This window comes from Neodiprion fabricii, chromosome 2, assembly GCF_021155785.1.
Source record: "Neodiprion fabricii isolate iyNeoFabr1 chromosome 2, iyNeoFabr1.1, whole genome shotgun sequence".
Classification (NCBI taxonomy): Eukaryota; Metazoa; Arthropoda; class Insecta; order Hymenoptera; family Diprionidae; genus Neodiprion; species Neodiprion fabricii.
Genome location: NC_060240.1, coordinates 15,181,431 through 15,205,530, shown reverse-complemented (window position 1 = coordinate 15,205,530; position 24,100 = coordinate 15,181,431). Strand labels below are relative to the sequence as shown.

At 37.6% G+C, this 24,100-nt stretch overlaps 1 protein-coding gene and 1 long non-coding RNA gene across 7 annotated transcripts in view; one reads left to right on the top strand and one right to left on the bottom strand.

Annotated features, from left to right (window-relative positions):
• Positions 1-1,706: 1,706 nt before the first annotated feature.
• LOC124174832 (reticulon-1-A) overlaps positions 1,707-24,100 on the bottom strand; it is a 45,831-nt gene continuing 23,437 nt past the window's right edge. Inside the window, exons 1-6 of one of the 6 annotated variants that reach the window (XM_046554376.1) lie at positions 22,272-22,621; positions 16,378-16,413; positions 5,614-5,821; positions 5,322-5,530; positions 4,666-4,771; positions 1,707-3,662 (exon numbers count right to left, since the gene is read on the bottom strand). In XM_046554376.1, the coding sequence (XP_046410332.1) occupies positions 3,608-3,662; positions 4,666-4,771; positions 5,322-5,530; positions 5,614-5,821; positions 16,378-16,413; positions 22,272-22,416 (759 nt within the window). In that variant the 5' untranslated portion in view covers positions 22,417-22,621 and the 3' untranslated portion in view covers positions 1,707-3,607. Of the gene's footprint in view, positions 3,663-4,665; positions 4,772-5,321; positions 5,531-5,613; positions 5,822-9,839; positions 10,030-13,418; positions 13,596-16,377; positions 16,414-22,271; positions 22,622-24,100 lie in introns of those variants that run through there. The other 5 variants (XM_046554373.1, XM_046554377.1, XM_046554379.1 and 2 more) reach the window with 5 other exon arrangements.
• On the top strand, positions 17,422-17,921 carry LOC124174842. Its single transcript, XR_006869012.1, has 2 exons — positions 17,422-17,596; positions 17,777-17,921. It is a non-coding gene; the product is annotated as an uncharacterized LOC124174842 (long non-coding RNA).

The following is a 24,100-nucleotide window of genomic DNA, read 5'->3' as shown; positions in this document are numbered from 1 at the left end:
AATTAAGAAATGTTTTCGTTTTTCTATTTCGAAGGCAAACAGCATTAAATTGTGTAGAATAATGACACTCTTAACGTTTTCGCAAATCAATACAATTTACTTATTGTTAAATTCTTCATGGATTGAGTGTGGCTAACAGGGCTCATATATTTATTATTACACTGAATTAAAAATACCATCTTTTCCGTTTTCTTCTTTTTGAGCCAGCAACTGAACGGAAAATGCGTTTTCTATTTACAGAGCCTCTTCTCCTCCTCAGCTTCATTCGTGCTGCAATTTCTTGATAATTAATTTCCACTAGATGTACTACTTGCAATATGATTTTACTTTGATTATTATTAAAAAAAGAAAAAAAATGACAGATGAAACGCTTTCTAACAAATTTTATAGTGGATCTCAATATATTGAATATACTGTTTTGTGGATATAACAAATGAACGAGAATTTGCAGATTTATAGATCTATCCGAGAATCATTGAATATATTTATTGTGCTCCATGATCGTTGATTGTGAAAACTCACTGAATGGTGAGATGGTACTAAAACGGTCTTGACATGTTTGTGTTTTTCAGATCATTTAAAAAATATGACAAGTATCGACCATACGCGATCGGAAAATTCAACTTTTTACGAAAAAATCATATTTACACAGTCCAAGGTTGAATAATACCGCGAAATTTTTTTTCAAACGACCAGAGATCGTGTACTTGAACTGTACAGTTATATCTTTGAATATTAGAACATACAACTTATGCAGAAGAATCGATTTATTAGGTACGGTGCGGTGTATGATGAATACAACAGTACGTTATTGCAACAAAAGCAGCGTGAGACTTGTCACTGAACTGTTTTCAGCCGGATTGATCTACCACTCAGAACTTCACCTATTTTTATGATACCGCTACATGACTTATTGTTTTCTCATTCTTTTTCTGTCATTGGTGGCTGTTATTCACTTTTAGATAAAAATATGATCTGAAGCGTAAAATATGAAGTTGTACAGCATTGTTATAGAGTTCCAATCTTTTTCCGGATCCGATGTTAAAGTTCTTGACAAGGTTGTTCGAACGACCTTAGGTGACCTCTGTAGAACCTCGGCTCATACTCGAGGGATACGGCGTTGAATGAATTTCATCGGTTTATGTAACCTAAATATATCAATACTTAAATATAGAAATATATTCTAAATTTAATTACTTTCGCTGAATTGAGCGCCGCGTTGCGTTCACCGGGAGAATAAGAATCTGTTGAAGCTGCGGAGAAATGCGAAATCAATTTTCGCGGTATTACCAGAGACACAAGATGAAATCGCACAAATAGACGTCGTTCGTTTTCAAGCACGTGGGTCATTGCACCCATTAATCAGCACTCGACTCTATACTTCTAAAATAAACGTACCAGGCACACATTGTGAAAAAATCTATCGGAAAGTTTATACGCCGACACTAACGACATTCAGATTTCATTGTAGGTGGTACTACAGCCTACGAAATCAAAAACTGTAAAGCGATGTCTGTAAAGCGATTTTCGAAAGTGCGGGTTCAAGAATCGACTTCGTTAAAAAAATTTCAGAACAATTTGCTCGCGATTTCGTTATCTTTGGAATTATCCATACATGTTATACAGCCGTAGTTAAAGAAAAGATTTTTTTTTAATATTAATAATAATAATAATAATAATAATAATAATAATAATCGCAACAATCATTATTATCAATATCGTTTATTTATAAATTAACCGTGCAGATGCAGATGCAGTAATGAGACGTCAAGAAGCAGTACGCGTATTACAATTCAAATTCTTATAACACTTTGCTGTAAACTTTTTTTTTTCTTTTCTTGTTATTTTTCTCCCATCAAAACACGTGGTCGCAACATTATTATACATAGATAGTAAATTCATTTATACACATACATATGTGTATATTTATATATGTATATATATATTCATATATATATATATAATGTAAAGTTGTACCTTCATCGTTTACCGTAATAAATATAAATATATGTATATATATATATGTTTATATATGTATAAACATATGTATACACATGTTTATTTTTGTCGTTATAATTCAATATTTACTTCATTTATGTATTACGTGTGTATATCTATAGTTATATTAATAATAATTCGTAATAATAATAATAATAATAATCATTTTCACCATAATTCGTAATAATAATAAAAACTATTAATTCGCAACGCTCATAATATAATAATGATGATAATAATAATAATAACAATAATAATAAGAATGTATATAAGGAGATATATTGACTCGCCAATTTTTTTTTCTTTTTAAATTCATTTTGTTTATTTACTCTTGCTTTTCTTTCTTGTTATAACAAATAAAACTCGGTGACGCTCGATCGATATATAATATAATGTCTTAAGAACTACCGATAAAAATTAGGAAAGAAAAGAGGAAAAAAAAACACAATTTCGTCAGGCGCGTTTGCGCTGGATTTCGATCATATAAGAAGGTGGAAACGCATATATTTAACACAGTCGCGGACGCGTAGCATGCGGCATAAGCTTTTGATGTATACAACGCGTCAATATATATATAGGGACATAATAATAATAAATCTCCTAAGTTTAAATAGCTTCTTTTAGTTGCGTAAAAAGGAGTGTACTTAACTTTCTTATATATCATCTTATAATACATGATTATTTCTTTCAATTATTTTCCATTTTTTTTTCCTCTTCAAGTGGTCGTGACGGTGCGATGAATTTCATTATGGGGCATGCAGGGTGGAAAGGAGGAGTAGTGAGGGAATTTGGTTATAGTGTGTAAGAGAGTAATAATTAGGTACGGAGAAGAGCAAGACAAGAAAAAAAAAAGATGTTTTCGAAGTAGGACAGATAATAAATACCTGTAATGATAATTTGATCAATTAAAAATTGTCGCAAAATTAGGGTTTTTACCCTATATTGAGGAAGATAAAATCGTTAAAGAAGACGTATATATTGTATAATTGTTAAAATTATCCCCAATCGCAGTTTATAGCTCTCTAATTTTATATATATAATATATAATATATATATATACATATATATATATATGTATGTATGTATGTTACCACCATAAACAACGAATAAGTGTTGATAATTAATTAATTAATGAATCGCTACGATACTTCATTACTTGTTATAATTTAATTTTTTTCCTTTTCTTTTTTCACATATTCTTCGAGGAATATACATATGTATACATATATTTAGATATCATGTATATGCGCGGGCCAAAAGAACGTTGACTTGGCTGCATTCTTCTTCTTCTTCTTCTTCTGCCCCCCGCCGATCTTCGATTTTCTCAAAAGCCATCTCAATGGGTTAAACCATTTTCGTTTCTCGCGAATTTCTTCCTCAAGGTTTTTTTCTTCGCCCCACTCTTTTCCTCCATCTTCTACTCAAGCATTGCTTACTGTTCCTCATCGTTGGAGCCCCAACTTTACGTTTTGAAGGTTCTCCTTCCTCGCTTTGTCTCGCACCCTCACATACATTCACACAAGCATACACGCAACACACAACGCACACTTAGCGACTCCTTCGTTTGAATTCGCACTCTCGATGAATTATCCTCCCCCCCTTCAATTCATTACTCCTCCTTCGTTGGCTCGGACTTCTTGCCAATAGGGATGGCTGCCTTCACTCTGTAAAACAATAATAATCAACTTGATAAGGTTTGGCAAAACCTGGTGCAAGATTCCTAACGTCTAACAGTCCGTCAGGGTTTTAACAAAACTTGACTTCGACTTGACGAAATTATGAAACTTTAAAACAGTAATAAGCCAGTTTAATTAGAGCGATGAGAGCGTAAAACGATGAAAAAAATGGCCTACTCGTCGTCGCACAACTTCGCCGTAGTGATCAGACGGTTGAAAGCCGCTGTCATCTGCTTCTGAAAAACCCGATCAACGCTTTGGCAAAGGATATCTTTTTCATCATGACTGGCGAGTGGCGAAGAATTCTCTTCAAGGTTCTCAGCCAACGAGAAAATGGTTGATGGTAGGAAGGAAACGGGAGGGTTGGAATCCTCGGGATTTTGGGTAGCTAGATTATCGCTGGAACCGAACACGTGTCTGTACGTTGTATTCCACCTATGCAGGAAGAAGATTTTGATTCGTGATACCGATTTTCAAAAGCCTTCGATATCCAGTGACGGATGAAAAAGAGAGGATATGCAGATTCGCTATCAAATAAAATTACTTCAGGCAGCGTTAGGTTGACTTTCCAATCAATTGAAAATAAACTTGTCAAAGTTTTGTCGAATTTGGAGAAAGCGGGGCAAAATGTTTTTTCCTTCGAACAAATTGGACTTTGTACAATTTTCACAAGGTCCAATTTCATCCAGGACCCCATTTTGCATCACTGTTCCATTTTTCCACCAGACTCTCATTTTGCGCCACAACCTGTGACTTGTTTGCCCCACTTTCACCGATGCGCGGATTACCAAAAACTCGGCTTATATTTTTATCAGATTATTACAGATCACAGTGATAACCGTTGTAAAATGGATTGTCGTAGTCTAGTGTATTACCTCTGAATCGAACAAGTACAAACTAAAAAAAAATATGCATAAAAATTTGCCACATCATTTGGTATAAACCTCATTCATTTAAGGTTCAGAACAAGAATTCGATGAAAGATACGTACTTGGAAGTTAAATCGTTAATCTTTCCACGAACAAGTTCGACGTTCTGGTCGATCTGCGTTTTGTTCGTCTCATAGACTTTCGGCAACGTGAACAGAGCGACCACACCTGAAAAAACGTTTAAAATGCTATAAAATTAGTGTGTCAACTTTACATTGTTTTCACAACGATCCAAGTCAAGTGTATCTTAGATATATATGGTTAATACATTTGCACATGTATGTACTCGAAGAAAACATTTTCCTCTGGGCTTGGTAATAAAGTTAACAGCCAATACAGTAGAACATCGACTATTCGAACCGTCGGTTATCTGAATGGCGATTAGTTTTCATCCGTTGCAGAGCTATGCAAAAACAAGACTTGAGATGGAATTTTACATCTTGTTATATATGAGCTGACATTGTGAAGCAGAAGGAAATCCTTTTCTTTGTCCCAGAGAAATAGATAAAATGTACTTTTGACACGTCAATCGGTTTTACGTAAATATATTCTATCACTTTCATCGTATCAGCGTTTTTCTCCAACGGAATACTGCTATTCGGATATCCGAATTTTCGATTATCCAAACGATATTCGGTCCTATTCGGTCGATAATCGGATAATTAATTTACCTTCAAGGTGGCAAAAACTACCAGTGGATGATGTCGTTAAAACTCACCGATGATGATAAGGGTCATGCCATTGAACCAAGCACCGAGGTAAGTGAGGCACCACAAAAGAACACCGAACTTGAGGGAATCGACCAGATCCTCAACTAGAAAGAGTCTGCGCAATTCAGCAATGGCGGCATTTGCGTGAGCAACTGCAACGTCAGCGATGTCGTGGACTTTTTCAGCTGGCACATTGAGGTCGACATCCAAAACGTCCCTGGAAAAAAGAGTCTTTCAATATCTTCCATTCCGCCGCGGGAATTCCTTCCCTGAATAACATCAACCGATTCCGACGCTCACTTGAAAGGATGCCCATCTGATGTCTTCTGAACTGCTTGCAGGACAGTTTTGTATACGCGGAAAGCGACTGTACCGGTCAGGGTGATGAGGGAGAGATAGGCCAGCACGCTGATTAGACTGAAGTAGGCTAGAGACAGGAGCACTCCAAGAGTCACGCCGAATACGATTCCAGACTTCTTAGGGTCGCGCCAGTAGATCAGGGCCTCAACTGAAAATGAAAACACAATACTTTACGATCAACATTCAACTTAATTGTACTCGTTTTGAGTTAGCAATGCTTTCTTCAACTCGTCTCAATTGCTATCGCGTTCGACTTTTCATGCTCCCGTTTATCTCACATCATTGCAACGTTTCGCTGATCCAGCAGTTGTTCAAGACGCATGATCATATGTAAAAACAGGTCGCAGAAGTGAAAAGTTGATATCGCCAGACCTATAAATAATCTTTGCAATTTTTATGGCCGCAGTTTCGAATTATGCTCTTTGGACTGCATCCACTAACGTTGTAACGAAACCGAAAATGAGTCGCGTCATGAAACAAATGGTTACTGTTTATATATGCCTTAGAAAGGAGGAGTTGCGAAGCTTAAAAGATTTAACCATATATTGAAATTGTTCGCTGCGAAGCGGCTATTCTTAGCGGCTTTCTTATCCTCAATCTGTTGACAACCGCAGAATGAGTTACTTTTACTCTTTTCTCCACCACATGTACCTCTGAGGGCATCCCTGTTCCGACCTTTCATAGTTCCAAGACATGGAATTGTGTTTGTGACGAATACCTACATGAACTGACGCAGTAGAAATACATTGCCAAAGTCGACTAAAAATTTAATGTTTTCCGAGTACCCTTTTCATTGGGTTTTGAAGTGTATGTAACAGGATGTTTCGAAAAAAAAAAATTTGCTATTTTCGACCATGACACAACCTAAAAAGTTTGTTCAGGATAAAAGAAAGATTCTGTGAAAAGATGAGCGTTTTACGTTATGTGGAAGATTTCGCTCGGTTGATTTTTAACTTTTTTACATTTTTCTGAGTTTATGTTTCTAAAAAAATGTTTTTTTATTGCTTATATCAATCATAATATCAATTTACGTAACAGAGAAGACCCCACACTTGTAATATTATGTCTCCAGTTGATGTTTGACAAGTGTATCTGGCGATTTTTTCATTATTAATTTAATCTCATAACATAGTTATAATTTAATGTGAACTTTTAATTTAGTAGAATAAGATTTTTTCCGAAACACCCTAGTGTATAATGTTATTTAATTATTTTTTGATATTCAGTACATTCAAAGTTCTGTTGAAAGCATTTCAGCAACAGCTGAAGGAAATTTTAGCGTTAAAAATTCGGCTATATTTCTGTGAATTAAAGTTTATTCCGTGCCGTTATGACGCTCTGCCATAACTATTCTACTACTTGTAATACCAAGCCAATGAATATCCTTCAGGAATGACGTAACACGTGCTACACACGTGACCCTAGTTTTACAGTCTGCAGGTGACATCAGCTACCGGATGCTAAGTTCCAGAATTATCTTTTCGTATTCACAGTCTGTGTATTAAATGGAAATTTCTGTGTTTCGATTTTTTTTCGTTTTTAATCACTCCTTGAAACCCTTAAATTGATCCGAAATATTTCAGCGTGATTGAGCTAAACCGACTGATCGTGCGTCTTCCTGATGATTTTCTACCAACGACAGAAACGCTCGAAGATTGAGTCACCGATTCTTCTTTTCGACCCAACGACAAAGCCTGGCTGGTTTTTGTCGCCGGTAAGATAACCACAGGAATATTTCCTCCTGGGGGACGCCGACGTGCAGTCGCCCACGTTGGTTGGTATTACACGAAACTGCCGGGACGCTGAAGGCGTCGCAAGGTCGAATGGTCGGCGTATTTTAAGACCCAGCGAGAGTAGAGACTAATAGCGATTTTACCTCGCTATAAGCACAGCCCGGTTAATTGTCAACAGAATTGTCTAATAAGGCCTTCGTTGTAGAACCGATTAATTGTCTATCCGGGAGAAAAAATACAAGGTCCGAATTTGAATACTCTCCAAATTTCCGGTACCAGTTAACCCGGGTTGCTTGAAAATACCTAAATATATAATTAAACGTCTCCGAGTTGCCCACATAAAGTAATTTTGTATTTGTATACTGACGTCAACGTCTTGCCAGCTGTAGACTTTAATCCTTCATTTGATTAATTTTATTTGTTATAATTTTTGCTACCCGTTTGGATGCCAAACACAAGTAAGAGGCACGAATTGAACTGATGTACAAACTATTGTCGATGTTATAAACATAATGATGATGATTGAACGAATTTCTATTCATAATACATTTAGACGGTAGAAAATTATTGAAATTAATAAAAATAACCGTGTAACATACGGCGATCCCAGTTTATAATATATGCAATTGCTATATATCCGCAGCGTATGGAGAAGTTCATTCGTAGCCAGTGGAACTGGTTCTCCAGTGTTCTTAACGGTTTATCATTATACCTGAATATGTATGAGTTACACTGAGAACAGATTTTATTTACTGTTAACAAGCGTACATTTGGATATGGCGAAATAGATGTTTCGTTATTATTATCAAATTTTACTCAAGGCAAATAATGATCGATAGAATTTTGTTAATAGGTAAAAAATCATATCTAGCTCAACTAAAAGTTGATAACAATAACGAAACCTTTATTTCGCCATATCAAAATAGACGTTTGTTAACAGTATGTAAACTCTTTTCTCAGTGTAGAATCTTATTGTCAGAATTGAGGATGTGACGTCACTACGTTCGAAATTCGAATTGTACAAATAATAATCGTAGAAATAAAAATACTAAGGTTCTACACATTCTGAAGAATCACTTAAACCTGTGCCAAGAGCAGAACATCTTGTTCATGCAGTGATTATCGAAAGTTTTGGTTTTCGTTTTTGTCGCTCAGAAGTTGGTGAGTATTGAATGATCAGAAACGAAATAAGTAATCAGGTGTTTTATGTTGCACCTAATCCTAATTCACCAATGTTACGATATACGAACTCTAAATTTTTTCAATCCAACACTTGATCTTCCGTTCCTCCATTCATAATGCACAAATACGAGACGACCGTGAAGGCCGCAGAGCTGGTGAGATCAAATAACTATTAGACAACCTAGATCAGAGCTACACGTGATGGTAACAATCAGTGAAAGTGATACACCGTGAAATACGAGAATACTGAAAAACTTATCTCTTTTTACTAACCCGAACAAATATGAATTGCCTGATTTGAGCGATTACGCATAAACAGATGACAAGATTCGAGTGAGATTTGAGATGTAAGAAATTTTTACCTTCGACAACTTCCTAATGTATAACAAAAAAACGTTGGAAGCTGAATAGAAAATGATTCAAAATGACAAGTTGAAAAGAAATTGTAAGATGAAAGTGACAATTAGCGGAAGAAAGCCAGAAAAAACAAAAAAAAGAAAGTGTGAGAAGAAAAGTAACCGAACCAACAAATCATCACCACTGACGTGCGAACCTCTTTATAACTAGTGTATATTTACAACTACTGCCCCAATTCGCATTTATAATGAACATTGACAAGAACGTGGCAATTGCAGGCGCAGGTATTTGATCCCAACATATGTTACCACGGACTTATCTGTAAAGCAACTGTGAAAGTTGACTTAGAGAGTTGCAATCAAAAATCGAAAGTGCAAGATATAAAATAATAATAAGCATCCTTTATCATGTCAATTGTAAGTTGTAGAGAAATTGACCAATCCGTTTTCCAATTTATCGAATATGTATAATGCGCGAAATTCTTTGATATCATTTCGTCGGACAGATTTAGAATTCTTGAATAAAACTAACTTTCGATGAATGTTTTGACATCAGAATGGTCGGAACCTTTATTACTGTACTATAGAAAGGTAAGAATTTTGATCTCCATGGATTAGATTTCGGAACTGAAACGCTGCAGAAAATGAAATTCGATGGACGAATGGCCGGAGATGTGGTTAAGAATAATTTCGTCGTTGAAAAACTTTATCAGAGAAAGATTATAACGTGAGTCGAGCATTGACCACCATATGTTCGGACGCATGACGCGCGAGAACGTGAGGAAATGAATAAAAAGAAAGTGGTTAGAGATTTAAAAATGCCGGAGGACACGGAGTAGTGAAGAAAGTTAGTTAATAAAAATCGAGGTAGATGTAGAAAATGAAAGACACTCACCGGGTCCTCTTTCCGGCAAGACATGCACAGGCTGCCTAGACAAGTTCTTCCGCACCATGTTGACGCGGTTTTAGTGCACAAGAATGAATGATTCTACAAACACTACCGATCGTGCAGGTATGTCGAGAGACTAAATAGCCGGTTAATGAAAACTGTGGCGTTGCTGGTTGACGGTCGGACCGCAAGTGGCGATGCTGTTCATCGCTGAGCGCCCCACCCTTTGGCCGTTTCGAATCCGAACGTTCGAATTGTTCGACGTCAACGGTTCGAAGCGGTGCCGGGGCGGTTGCATCGCGGTTCAAACGGACCGGGTCGACCGGTTGGCGTCACGTGGGCCACGTGTCTTTTTTACATCGTCACGTGACCCAGCTACGACCACGCGTCTCTCGATATACACCGAGTCTTGTCAGTTCCGGAATGAGTGCATGAGCAAAATCTTCTCGCATCATGGAGGTAATTGTCAATCGTACGATATTTCGGTGGCACATCTACATCTTGCCTGAAGCTGAATAAACGAACTTGGAGAAAATAAAAATTCGACCTCGTTCAGAAGATGAAACGTCAATCGGGAAAAATTACCGACGATGAAAGTTGAATATTCACTCCAGGTTTCGAACTGTCTCGTCAATCAGTTACAAAGACTGAATACGTAGAATTTATTAGAACATAGAGAAAAATCATTTTATTGTTTGAAATACCAGCTACTTTACTTTTAATTGGGTTTGTTTCGAATTTGCACCTATATTTAACTCAAGGGCTAATGTGGAAACAGTTTATCGCTGCATCTCTCGTGAAACGATTGAACAAAAAAACCTAATTTTAACGATTTGATATAAGGAACTTGACCTCAAAAATACAAATATAGATATAAAATATTGTTTTATGTCCTGATGCCATTTACGAAAAGATTGACAAGTTCAAATATGGATATTATAAGGTTTGGAATCGTGGAAAGTCAGAATATATTTTATCGACATGGGTACTTTATGTTTTTGTGCAGAGTAGTTCAAGACACATGACTACGTGAATATAATAAAACCCGAAAACTGAGTTGACAATATGTTTGTACGACGCGAGCATGTTTTGCACGTTTTTCCATGCATGTTTTCCTTACATAAAGTACCCGTTTCTATGACGATCGAGTGAGTTTGCGAATGCGCATCCGTGGAGTATTGAAAAGACCACTTTCAAGTCCTAGGAGTTAAAAATGGTCTTCTCTGTATTCCGCGCATGCGCTGTCGCGACTACATCTGACATTACGCGACCCTAACCTCAACTTTGTGCTTCGCGAAAAAACGTGTAACACACTCTTGTTACAGAAAGAATCGTGTGCAACAAATAGACAAAAGTATTTTCGCCTGGCGTATTTGCAATATTCGCCTTCGGCTCGTATGCGTACTCACTTACGACTCCTGTTACAAACTTACGCTCGGCCCGAAAAGCAGAATTTGCCTCCTTGTTACACAATATACTATGCCGCAATGCGGTGATTCGACACACGTGCTTGTACGACTGTATCGCTGCCAGGACAAGCCCCTTAAAATAGAAAAGTTTGAGCAAAATTCACAAATTTACATTATTTCAAATCATGCTATTGCTGCCCCGTCAAATCATGAGAATAAAATTCGTGAAAGACGCGTCATTCATAAGAAATTTACGAAAAAGCTACTATATAACGCAATATTACTTGCATCTTATCGCAAAAGGCTCTGGACAGGCACCTAACATTTTAGGACTACCAAAATTTGCGAAAAACAGCGACGTGGCAAGGGACACAGCAACTGGAAACAAAGGGGAAGACGTTTGGCGTAAAATTATCAACCCTACAAGAAGGAAGAAGAAATAGCAAAAAATTTCAAACCAGGTGTTTGAAAGGTTGACACAGGTTGGCTCGAATTCCTTGCCCAGATAAAATAGTGTATTGAGTACTTGACCTGCATATACTGTAATCCCGTCTCCAATATCAAACAATACAGAGAACCCCGCATTATTTCCTGCACTATCTGGGAAATTGATTGCAACGTATTTTCTGAAAACGAAAGATTGTTTTCAACTCGTACAAGTTTTATTCTGAATATTCTTTTTCTGTAAACCTGAAAACGAAGATAAGGCACTGTTTTATCGGACGATACGCAACTAGACTGATTGTGAGTGTGTTAGTCAGTAAATCGACCGTTGATAGTTTTTTGGATTGAAAAATGACTCGTCGAATCTTCATCACCGACTTAACACTGGCTAGACGTTCGCTAATTATAAACGCAATTAGAGCAATCGTGTCTGCTCTGTGTGGGAATACTTCAAGCTTCCTGGATTGGCTGTGATCCAGCTCGAGACAACATTACACGTCGAATCCTACGTATCACTCGAAAGCTGTAACAAATCTGATCTGTCAATGACCATTCGAAATCCAATGTTATAAACTGATTTTCTACCCCAATAATTTCTAACAAAATTAATCCATGAACATATTTTGCGGCACGCAAACATTGGAAGAAGTTATTCCACCTTTTAATAGTTCAATAATTCTGCAAAACGTTACTTTCAGGGAATCACGATGAAGTCACTTGCAAAACTGTGAGTAATTTGATAACCGTACAGTTCAACCAAGTTCAACAAGAAGAGCAGCTTTCTCTCAGACGTCAAAATGAAAAAAGATTCTTCTACAACTTCGCCACGATTTAAGCACGTGAATTAGACCGGGCTCTAGCCTGTTCAAGCTTCTGCAGTTATAGGTTAGCCGTGTTATATAACAGCGGTAGCCGCTGTAGGGTCCCCAAAATAAACGGAGTAAAATTGAAAATGTTTAATCGTGCAAAAGCAAAAATAGACGTTGTAGAGAGTGGAGACAAATAATTGACAAAACCGGCCGTGGAGTTATTCAACGCCGAGGAGCCTATGCAGATAGCCAGATTCTTTCCAACAGTTTGGATCTCTAATCCTCTGCTCGCTAACGTGGCCTACTCATAACCCGAAGCCATACGCCATCAACGACAAGATCAAAAAAAGTAGGATATTTCAGCTGGCATGGCAGCCATCACATCCTCAGCACAGTAACTTTGCAAGTGGAGAGATAAGTGTTGCATGATGTATCGGGAAGATCCTCACGAGTGGCTTTTCAAATTGAACAAAGGCGTTTGTTCCTTCCAAAAGTACGCACATTTTATAGTGTCGAATCCATGCCACTGAGAAATCGACATGATTCAACTCCAACGAGATCGATTTTGATCGATGATTACTGTCTAGTAACGAGTCAAACGTTCCATTATTACAGTCGGAAAACTGTGAACCCAGTACTCTGTAGAATGGCACTTACGGTACTAAAAATTTATTCCCAACTATGATATCATCAACGGCTCTTGTTCAATGAATCATGATTGGAATAGTCATGAGAAGGAAAGAGGCTTGGAACAAAGAGCATGTGGGGGAATGGAAGTGAAGAAGTAGAGATTCTACCGTATAACCTGCTCATTGATGAGCTTATAAAATAATCTGTTCACACCACGGTTTCGAAGAAAATTATCGCTGCGCCATGAAATTTTACAAGGCGAGAATCAAGAATATGAAAGTGGTGTTACTTACGCTCCGGTTTAGTGATAGCCATGTCGAAGGCACGAAACCGCACAAAAGGGATTGTCTCACAATGGTACAAGAATATGGATAATACAGTCTTTCACCGGCAATTTTCGGCGCGAAATCAGCAGCACCTCAACTTGAAAACAAAGCTTAATAGGGCACAGATTTAGAGCCACGGGCTGGGATCGACCGGCAGCGAAAAGCGACTCCCGGCAAAGAATTAGGCACCCCTAGTTTGATCCGCACGAGGAATTGGCAGATTACCAACGTTCCTGGCAACGTCGAGTTATATTTAGTTTAACCGAGGCGAGGCAAACCAACGCTAGAACTTTGGAATCCGCAGATTGCGAACGACACTTGCGGGCTTTACGGTCTTCTTCTACCTGCTGCAGCTCATCCGACACTGTCTGCGGCCGCCATTTGCCCAGGCCACGAACCTCTGCTAAGTCTCTTCTTTGCTAGTAGTGCGTGCGTGAATAAAACGATGGGCGGTACTTGTTTGGGGCTAAAGTAAGGCGAAAGTCCGGGTTCTCTTCGGTGACCGAATCTCCGGCAAACTTGAAGACTGTCAGAGGGTTGAAAATCGGAAATTAACGCTTCACGGGCGCATGGTCTGTTTTTTATTAAAAGGAAATCGGAATTCCTCTAACCTAAATATATTATAACTGTTAATTATATTATAACTACTAATATATATCATACATGTTTACATATTCCTTTTACCTGTTATATATTATAGATAAATTTACAGATTATTATTTCATCTAAGATGAGCAGTAATTATTTATTTTTCTGTCTACCGGTAATTTGGTTATACTATTTAAAACTACTGCTTCTTTATGGAGAAAATTCTATTTGTAATTTTCTGGAACACTTTTTTCAACTTCCTGGTTGTACAGATAATCGAGTATTTCGACTGGTGATAATTTATACGTTGAATTACGTAACGCACGATTTAATTATAAACTGAGTGACGATGTAATAAAGAACCAGGAACCTTGTTGATCAGAAGTATGATTCTGATTTTCGCAATTATGCCTATCACAACAATAATCTCGATATCAAATTCGAAGGAGATAACCGATCGATAAGCCTACCAAAAATAACGATTTATATTAAGATTCGAACGTAACTCGCGAAAGGAACTTTAGTTATTACTATTGTGAATACAAATCGATCCTGCATACAAGTTATATGTCAGGTATGTATTAGCAAGCGGTAATTTTGGCTGACCTTGATCATGGGGCAGCCTAAGAACTTCCCGCGGGGGTGCGTTTCGAGCCCATAAGACATAAGACAGAAAACATGTAAAATGTTTTTTTTTATCATTAAAATAACTCGAATACTATCAGACCGTTCGAATCCAAATTTCATCAGTTCTAACCTAAGATCAAGAGTCACGTCGATTGAGACCAAAATCATCGAAATCCGTTGACCTATTCTCCAGATATTATCACTTCATCCAAAAATGGTGAGAAGTGATTCTCTAAACCTTAAACACGCCTTAAATAACTTCTATTGTTACTACTTTTCCTCTGAAAAAAGAGGAGCGGGTAGTTAAAAAATTATCTTCCATATTAGAGGATCGGAAGCCAAATATTTTTATAAGGACATTCAATAAATGTTGGAAAGACGAATTATCTACGGATATTATTATGTATACAAAATATTCTCGAAGACTAGAAAAAAAAATATCTCTATGTTCTGTCATGTGGCAACAGTGCGGGTAACAAATGAAATGCGAATAGCTAGATTGCCGAGAGAGCATATTTTCTAAAGTCGGAATAACGCCAAGTGACTGCAGATGGCGCCACGGTTTGCTAAGCATAGCAACCATTGCGAAGACCAGGAAGTACGAAAACCATTTGTGCCCGAATAAAAATGTCTCAATTGAGTACTAAGTAAATTTTTCTAGCGTCTGTAGTGCAACAATTTGTAAACTGAAACGATAATGATTGATTTTCGTAAATAAATTTACAACTGATTGATTGTTATACTGCTGAATTAATTGGACTTGATTAATGTCTACTGTATTTATCTGTTTAGATTGAAATATCTGGACTTCGCTCGAGTGACTAACCCGATTATGTTACCTGCCCCATTAACATACACGGTGACGATGACACTTATCATTGATAAACTAATCGCTCTGACTAATCATGATAAAACGTTGCCTGGATGCAAAGTGCAAAAGTGTAATATAGAAAAAAAATTGCATGTATGTTCATATTACGTGAGTCGGAAAGGTGAAATTTCAATAGTACAATTTTAACAAAGGATTCACGATGCATCAGAATTGCTGACGCGGGTAAAACTGCGGATCGAAAATGGGCGACAAATCGTATTTCAATCACTTTATCCTTAATGATCTTTCCGCCAAAATTTGGTTGGTATTCTGGCGATGTTCCAATCTGCATTATCGACGATTCCAAGGAAACTGCATCGATAATAATTGTCTAGCGACCGGGCAAATGATACTCGACCCAGTTTCAAGCTAATCGATGCTTTTGATTGAAATAAAAAACAGAAGAAAAAGTAGATGCTCTACACAGATTAGAAAAAATGCCTGTCTCAAAATTAGTTAAAATTTGACAAAGAATTGGAAAAAAAACTACCATTAGAACTGCCATTAACACACACCTCGATTATTTTACATGTGCATGAACAGTGAAAAGCTAGAATAATGGTGAAACTTTTGGATTTCAAATAGCCAACAAAGCAACTCAAGCTGGCGATAAGCATCGAATAAACTTAGTGAATCCCTTTTGTTTCAGTATTTTCTCTCCAATTCCTACTGCACAAGGAAAAGAGAAATGAACCATGCACGTGGAAAATAAAAGTAGTGAACTTGTGGTTCACTAATCTTACGCAATACAGACTTGGAAATATATTTCATAGAAACAGAAAGGTTCCGTACTACGATGTTCTAAGAGACACACACAACACATATATCGTCGTTTCTTACCTTTGGGGTTCAGTCTTTCTGGGTTAAACCATGCGTCTGTAAAGATAATATTAAATAGGTTAATTTAGCGAACTTTCCATCACCCTGAGATCAAATTTTTACATAGATATACAACTCAAAGGAGGAAAACGCTAATCGATGTGAGTCGAGAATCTTTAGAACCGTAATTTTTTATCCGTAAATCGAATGCCGTGATCGTTGAAATATTATTTTTCACCGTACTTTGACTCACGACGATCAACGTTTCAGCCTTCGGTTTTCTTGAATTGTAAAAGAGTTACTTCACATGTTAGCAAATAGTTCAGATTTCACATAACAGCGTTATTTTTGCTGCTTTTGTAATATTTTTACAGCAGCGATAGGTAGATCTATGTAAGTGAAGAAAAAGTAAGTATACATAATAGAATAGCCTGGGTTTAGTTTTAGAAATGTAAATTGTAGGATTAAAGTCCATCCCGTTGAATCCACAGAGCTACGAGATTTATTGTCAAGACGCTATTTCTATAAGTGTGTCAAATAAGTATAGAGATAGTCAAAAGTATATGTATACTAGAAGGTACGATATTGCGTAACACTGGGAAAGATATAGATAGCACGAATAATAGAATCATGTGTGTATAACTTATGTGACATTTATAGTTCCAAAGTTTCAATGGAAGTCAATGTATCTACCTATTCTGATAAATTCATTCGCAAGTGTCATTTATACACATATAATAGTGTAACTTGCTGCCAAATACGGAATAATTCATTATTTATACTTTAATAAATTATACAGAAAAAATCATCTGCAGTAATTTAACGAACGAGAAAGCAGATGCGAAAAAAATTTGCTTCAACAACATACTTTTGATCTCATATTTTCAGCTAAGAATACTAAGAAATATTCCGGAGATTCATACAAGAGGTACTTGAGGTACAACCTATAAATCCGTCCCCAGCTTCTGAAAGCCAAGTCTGGTTGTACATACATACTGGCTGGTTTAAACATAGCTTTACTAACAATTAGCACTGGTTGGCAATATCAAGGCAGCAGCCAGGTCTTTCTGTTTGCAGTTTGGTCACCGATTCATCTACGCTTTGAGTGTAATACGGTTCTTCATGAACATTATTTTCAGCTTGGATGCTGGATGTGAATGATATTTGGTATACCAAATTAACAGATTTTCGGAATGAGTTCGATGAAGTGTGTCTCGGTGAATGAACGAATTCAAAATTCGTAAGTAATAAATGTTAGTGCCATTATGGATCGAAAGATTATAGGTTAGGGATCAGTCAGAATGAAAAAAAATATACACAATAAGAGAAAGAGAAGTAGAAATGTAAATATAACGTTGAACATATATTTACAATCGGACAAATAAAAGAAAATTACGAATAAAAACTTTTGTACCTATAGGTTGCAGGAATGAGCCATCGTCGTGACGTTGCAATAACCGCAGCTCGAAATGGTAGTATAATAATAGAATTCAACTTACCCGCAGTTAATAATTATTACACATATATGTAATCTTAATTAAACTGTATGCTTTTTTTATCAGATACAATATCACGTGAGGATTATTCGATAACGCAATTTTACTTCATCATAAGTATCTATATGTACCTACGTCATCGTTTCTACTTTTTCTTAATAACCTGCTGAGGAAATTAAAAACCGAATCAAATTGTTCGCCAAAATATTTGATCGGCAATCGCTATCTGGAAATACGCGCATATAATATTCTCCCTGCTCTTGCTTTAAATTTGCTAGTTAAAACGGAGAACTGTTGTACAATACAAAGGTTATGGCACAGATAACTGAATTATCACTTAAGACACAATAGATCCGTTGTTGAATTGTATAAAATAAAAAGAGGGATAAAAATTAAGCACCGTGCAGGATGTTACATTAACATGATATTTGAAAAAATGTTGCTAGGTCGAAATAAAACCGCGATAACACGATAAGAAAATAAGAAATAAAATTATAATTTGCAAAAATTGTTTTATCAGAAGATAAGTTATCCATAATTTGTACCACACATAGGTTGTAATTTGCAGCTTGCCGTCAGCACAAAATATATTCAGTTACATCTATAACAAATTGTGGTAGACGCCACAGACGGTTTCTATGCCGTTCATATAAGATGATCGGCTTATTGTTAAATCATCCTTCGCGAACAAATATTCCATCCGAATCACGTGATCGACGTATGTTCTCTTTTACGTTCAATGCAGCAAAAAAGCATTGAGGATTTAATGTTCAAAATACCTGTCAGCAAGAGCGAGTTCTTACGAAGCGCTTGTATTATATTTTCGTTGGTGGGTGTAAATGGAATGAAAATTTAATAAACAACCTAAGTTATTTAAAAATGTAATAACGTTACAATTAATTTTACGTGAAATTCGAATTATTAAATAGAAATATGTCTAATAGCTCGGTTAAATGTCAACGTATAACTGAACGGGAATTTCAAAGGAGCAAAGTAACTTGACCAAAAAAGATTATAATAGAGTAAAAGTGTACTCATTGAATCGCGTCGTTGATACCATGGGTGTAAGTGTGCTCCGATAGAGTGATGTATTACTAGGTAAATACTCGATGAAGACTGATGGTTTTGCCTCAAAAATGCATGCATTAGGCTATGCAGCTAGGACTGAATCCAAGAGGGAGCGAGGCAATGCTAGGTATCTTAATGTGTAGTTCAGTAAGGGTTGATAAAAAGTCCAGAGACGCTTATGTTACAGTCGCCAGGCACTCGGTGTGGGACCCTTAACAGGTAGCCTAAGGCAACGCGTCTGGCGCCCACTAAACGTCATGAACTGGGAAATTTCGAGGTTCCGAATTGATAAAACGTCAAGAAACGTAGAACGTGCCCTGGCTCATGTTTCTCCCATTACTTTTCCAGATATAGTTATTTCTTTCAATAATCGATGCGCGCTCTTCATGGATCTTAAAAAACCCGAAGTTTGAAACCTAGTCTCGGACTGTATCTCTTTGTGGTGTGGACGATTCCATGATTCAGTCTAACGATTATATACAAAGTATTTACTAATTATTGTCTAACTATGGATAAATATATTTGGCGTATGTGGAACTGAAGAGATAGGTTAAGCTAGGTTAGATCGACAACTTCCGCCTCTTCTCACCGGCTATTGCGTCGTGATGTAGACAAGTTCTTCTCGCATGTATATTGTGTTACAAAGCGGATTAACGCTGGTGCGCAATAACCACACGATGGTGGACTTGCAGCTTGTTGTGAAACGGAGGCCTATTGATAGAAACCGATTCATTGGAATACAATTTATGTTTTAAAAGTGCACATACGCTGCGTAATTAAATGCATATTAATAATTCACGATTGCTGTCGATTTTTGTACATTTTGTATAATAAAAGTTACAAGAATTTCGAGGAAAATAATTTACTCCGGAACAGAGCACAACGACGGGCGAAAAATAATGACTATGCAGATAATCTTAACAACAGCAAGTTTGCTTTTTCGCATACGAATGTTTGGATTCTACACATATTTTTCATCGGTATATTGCTATGACCCCAAAATTCGACATTTAAACTACGATGTCCGTCGAAAATCTTCGGCACAGTTGCATCTGTGACAACATTTTCGTAATTTGATCTTATAACAAGCATACCGATTCGGTCACGTGACATGAAAGGTCTTTTTCATCAGCCAGAAACTTTTGGCAAAGAAAGTAACGAACGAATTGACAATAGCTCAATTTCGCCAAAGCGGCGCATCAACGAAATAACATGAAGAATACATCGTATAACGGTCATCTGCATCGTTTTCCAAACATAACACAACAATAAGTCACAGCTAGCCTTGACTGAGGACTTTCTCCTGATCGCGTAGCGTTTTTTGGTCATAAATGTGGCAACACCGGTGTTGTGCTAGTGTACGGAATTTTGGTGACAATACAACATTAGCTGTGACCCTCGGTAACTATGACTAATATACGAGTGTTCGTGTCACATGTAACACACTGTCCAACTGCTACCAGTTATATATATATATATTAGTGTAAACTTCTGTATCGTTATCGCGAAGTAAAGAAATATTTTTATACCGTCAAATCGTATCTGTAACCACAAGACCGATTTTGTCCCAAACAACAACGTAAGACTTGGAGTAATAATATCGTATATATGAAGTATAAAGCTTGGCGGACCGAGCTTTTTTCCAGAAAATGCGTTTCTCTAAGCCATCAACAGGATAATATTCGAGCGGTGTGAAAGGATGAATTACATGACTCTGGACCAACGTTCAGAACCCGACCAAACAAAGAGCCGCTGGTGACACAACCCGAGTTTTGACAAAAACCGAGCAAACCACTTCTACGCAACAAAAGAATCTGACGAACAGGTTATCGAACATCTTGGGCCAACTAGAAACTGATCCTCCGATTGTGTCTTAAGTTTATAACTCGTTATTCATCCTGTAAACTTCTGGAATGATACATCAGTATAAAATTGCGCACTGCATTTGAATGACGGAAAAATTTGAACTGTGCTTGCGATTTGTAACGGTGCCATGAGTGTCATATCTCGGAGCAAAATAATGCAGAGAACCTATGGTTATGACCTTGGGCTTACGATCAGTGTTAATTGCGGGAAATAACATGGGTGTGAAATAGTACAACGTCGAGCGATGGCACGGTATAGAGCTAGTAGCTTTTATAAGCTATACCATTTACCAATAGAAGCAATCTATTCCGAAATCAAATTACAGGTAGATTTTTGCATCGAGAAATGGAAACTTGATTGCTTCACGGGGCAGAGTTCGGGAGTTATTCAAGTTTGGAGTAGGAGAAGCAGGATGATTGATGAGCATTGACTCCGCGCAAGTAAACTGCTAACAAGGCGGATGAGACCGATTAAGAATCCAAATTGGAGAAAATCAAACACCGAGGAAGAAGAGGACAACTTTGTTCTCACTCCATGAGCGATATGCAGTGGGTGTTGGTGTTACCAATTACCCATTCCAACTGCATGCTGCACCTTGATTGCCAATGTTCGATTCCCAATCAGGTTACGTTTTCCATCATGACTTAATTCGGATGTCTGAACAACTCGCCCATTCTGTACCAAGATTTAACTCTCTTACTCAATGTATAAGTGAAATCTTTGTATCCGCACAGTCAATCAGAACCTAGAACAATTCTTTTCTCGTCAAATATGCGGACTGATGTAATTTCATTAAACTGCAAAGGTGAATTATTGTAATATAAATGAAGATTTGAGTTTGTTTTGAATATGATTCACGTATGAATCTTACACGAATTATTATACATAAACATGATTTGTCATATTAGTGAAAATAGTTTAACATTCCAGAATTAATTAGTAATCCGTTCTTGCAACGCACTGCGAAAAAGTGTGAAGGGAAGAAGATACTGCGCACTTAATTGAGATTAAATCCAGCGATTATCTGAGTATTTTAAAAACAGTCTCATCGGTTCAATGATTTCAATTTCTCGTGTACAAAGTTTAGGTGGTATTTGCTACGTCGGAAGAATGTAGGATATGTATATAAGACGAAAAAAATGTTGTTTGACCGTATCCGGCATATCTGTACTGTTGTAATAATCAGTCAAGTCTCGTACAGGCTGCTGCCGTCCTTTAAACATGGTCACAGGAGTGAATTGTTACCTAACGGAGCAGGCGCGGCGTTGTCAACTTGAGTATATGTATACGTCGTTTCGAGAAGGCTAATTGATAATCGGGTTTTTCATCGCCAAAAAACCGACAAAAAGATAAAGAAAGTCACCACAAGACGAGGCGCAGTTCAAATCAAGAAGAAACAGAAGAGCGGAAGTGGGGGAAGTTGAATTATGCACTTAAAAAATTACATAGCAAAATCGAAAAGGGGAGAAAGCAATAGGTTCTTACTAGGGTCGAGGATGTTCCACACACAGGGTGTGCCGTTCGAATTGGGCTTCGGAGTCGACGGAGATCTCTTGCAGACGATGTCGGCTCCCTGGTCCACCGCCTCCTTGACGAGGTTCGTGGCCGTTGATATAATTTCCGAATCCATTTCGAAGTGTTGCAGCACCTGAACTTCGCGCACTTAACACTGCTCAAATAATTGGACTCGCCCCTTCGGAACGTTTGGCGCCACGGAGAAAAGCACAAAGTACAAAACGACCGTTGTATCCAACGCCCGATTTACGATCTCTGGGAGGGACTCGGTATCGCTGCACTGTCGTCGGTGCTGGTGCTCAACGCAAAGAGGACTGACGCTGATATCGACCCGCACCGAGCCTCCTGCAGTCCTCTGCCTCCCAGCCCTCACACTCAGGGCGATCCGCACGCCCCCGCCAGCTCTGCGGCCACGCCGTCAACTACCTGAACCCCGAGTCCCGGGCGCCCTGACCTGACCCAGGAACTGGGAACCAGCAAGACCTTCGGCGCCCCAAGACCGCGACCTCAGCTCCCTTGGCGACCTGTATCAAGGGGACGTCGGACTTTCCAGTTTAACCAACAAATTTGGCGGATCTGGATCGAGATTGTAAATTTTCCAAATTCATAGTGACCGTTACGTCGAATACGATAAGTCACAATTTTCAAGACTCCGAATGGTTTGAATTGGGAACGCTCGAAAATTCAAATATAAATCAAATTTTTAATAAACATAAGAGCATTCGAAGAATTCACCTCGGAAACTTTCGAAAAGTAGATGACATTGCAATTTTGACCGCTGGAAGTTTTCATTGTCCGGAAATTCGATTACTATTCAGAATTTTGAGTCTTCGGACTGATGAAATTCTACCTTTACATAATGGTCAATCTGCGCTTTCATCATTTGAAATTTTGACGTTCACCTAAATTTAACAAATAGTATTTTACACTTTTTTTGCTAACCGATAGAGAAAGAACAGGGACTACTATCCTGGCGTCTCATCCTGGTGATTTTGATGATTTTTTCGTAGTCAAATATTTCGTAGGCTAAAAACTAGAAGATTTTTGATATTCTGCACTACGATCATCAATATTATCTTTATGCATTTATGGAGGTAGTCTGTTGGTCTGACTTTTACTACAAGTCTGTATGGACTCCGATGCAATATCACCAAATTCTTGCAGGTCCTGTCACTGACAACGAGTGATTCACTTTACCGAGGTGTGTGGCACAATAAGTTTAACTGTTTAGTGTATCACAAGTTTAAAAAAGCATTCGTTGTGTGTGATCCAAGAACCGATATGCTCATTGAGTTTTTCTGGAACTTCTTTGCTTTGGAAAAAATCATCAAGTCAGCTTTAGCTTTCAAGGGTATTTCCAAGCCTGAAATTTATACTATCTTATCCAAGCTAGTCAACAATGAGCCGTTACTTTTGGTATCCAGATGTCTTGAATGCGTTATGATCCAAGCGAAATTCATTGTCCGTTAACTGTCTATCTGTGACGATGTCTGCTTAAAATAGAATATTCTCGCATCTAGCCGATAACGACATCAGTTATGCGAATTATTAAATTGGGCATAATTGGCCGAGGTGTAGATTTCTTATTGTATAACACTGAAGAACATGACGTGGCTTGAAAACTCTCTCTCTATCAACAAGGGTAGAGGCAAAATACTAATAATAGTAATTAGCGATTCTTATAGTCTAAGACGCGTCTAGACTCTTATAATACGAGTTTTGCATTACGCAGGCACTTATATCCGCGTCCAAAGATAAGATTTAGTCATGGAAATTTTGTAAAGCACGGTGCTAGTGCG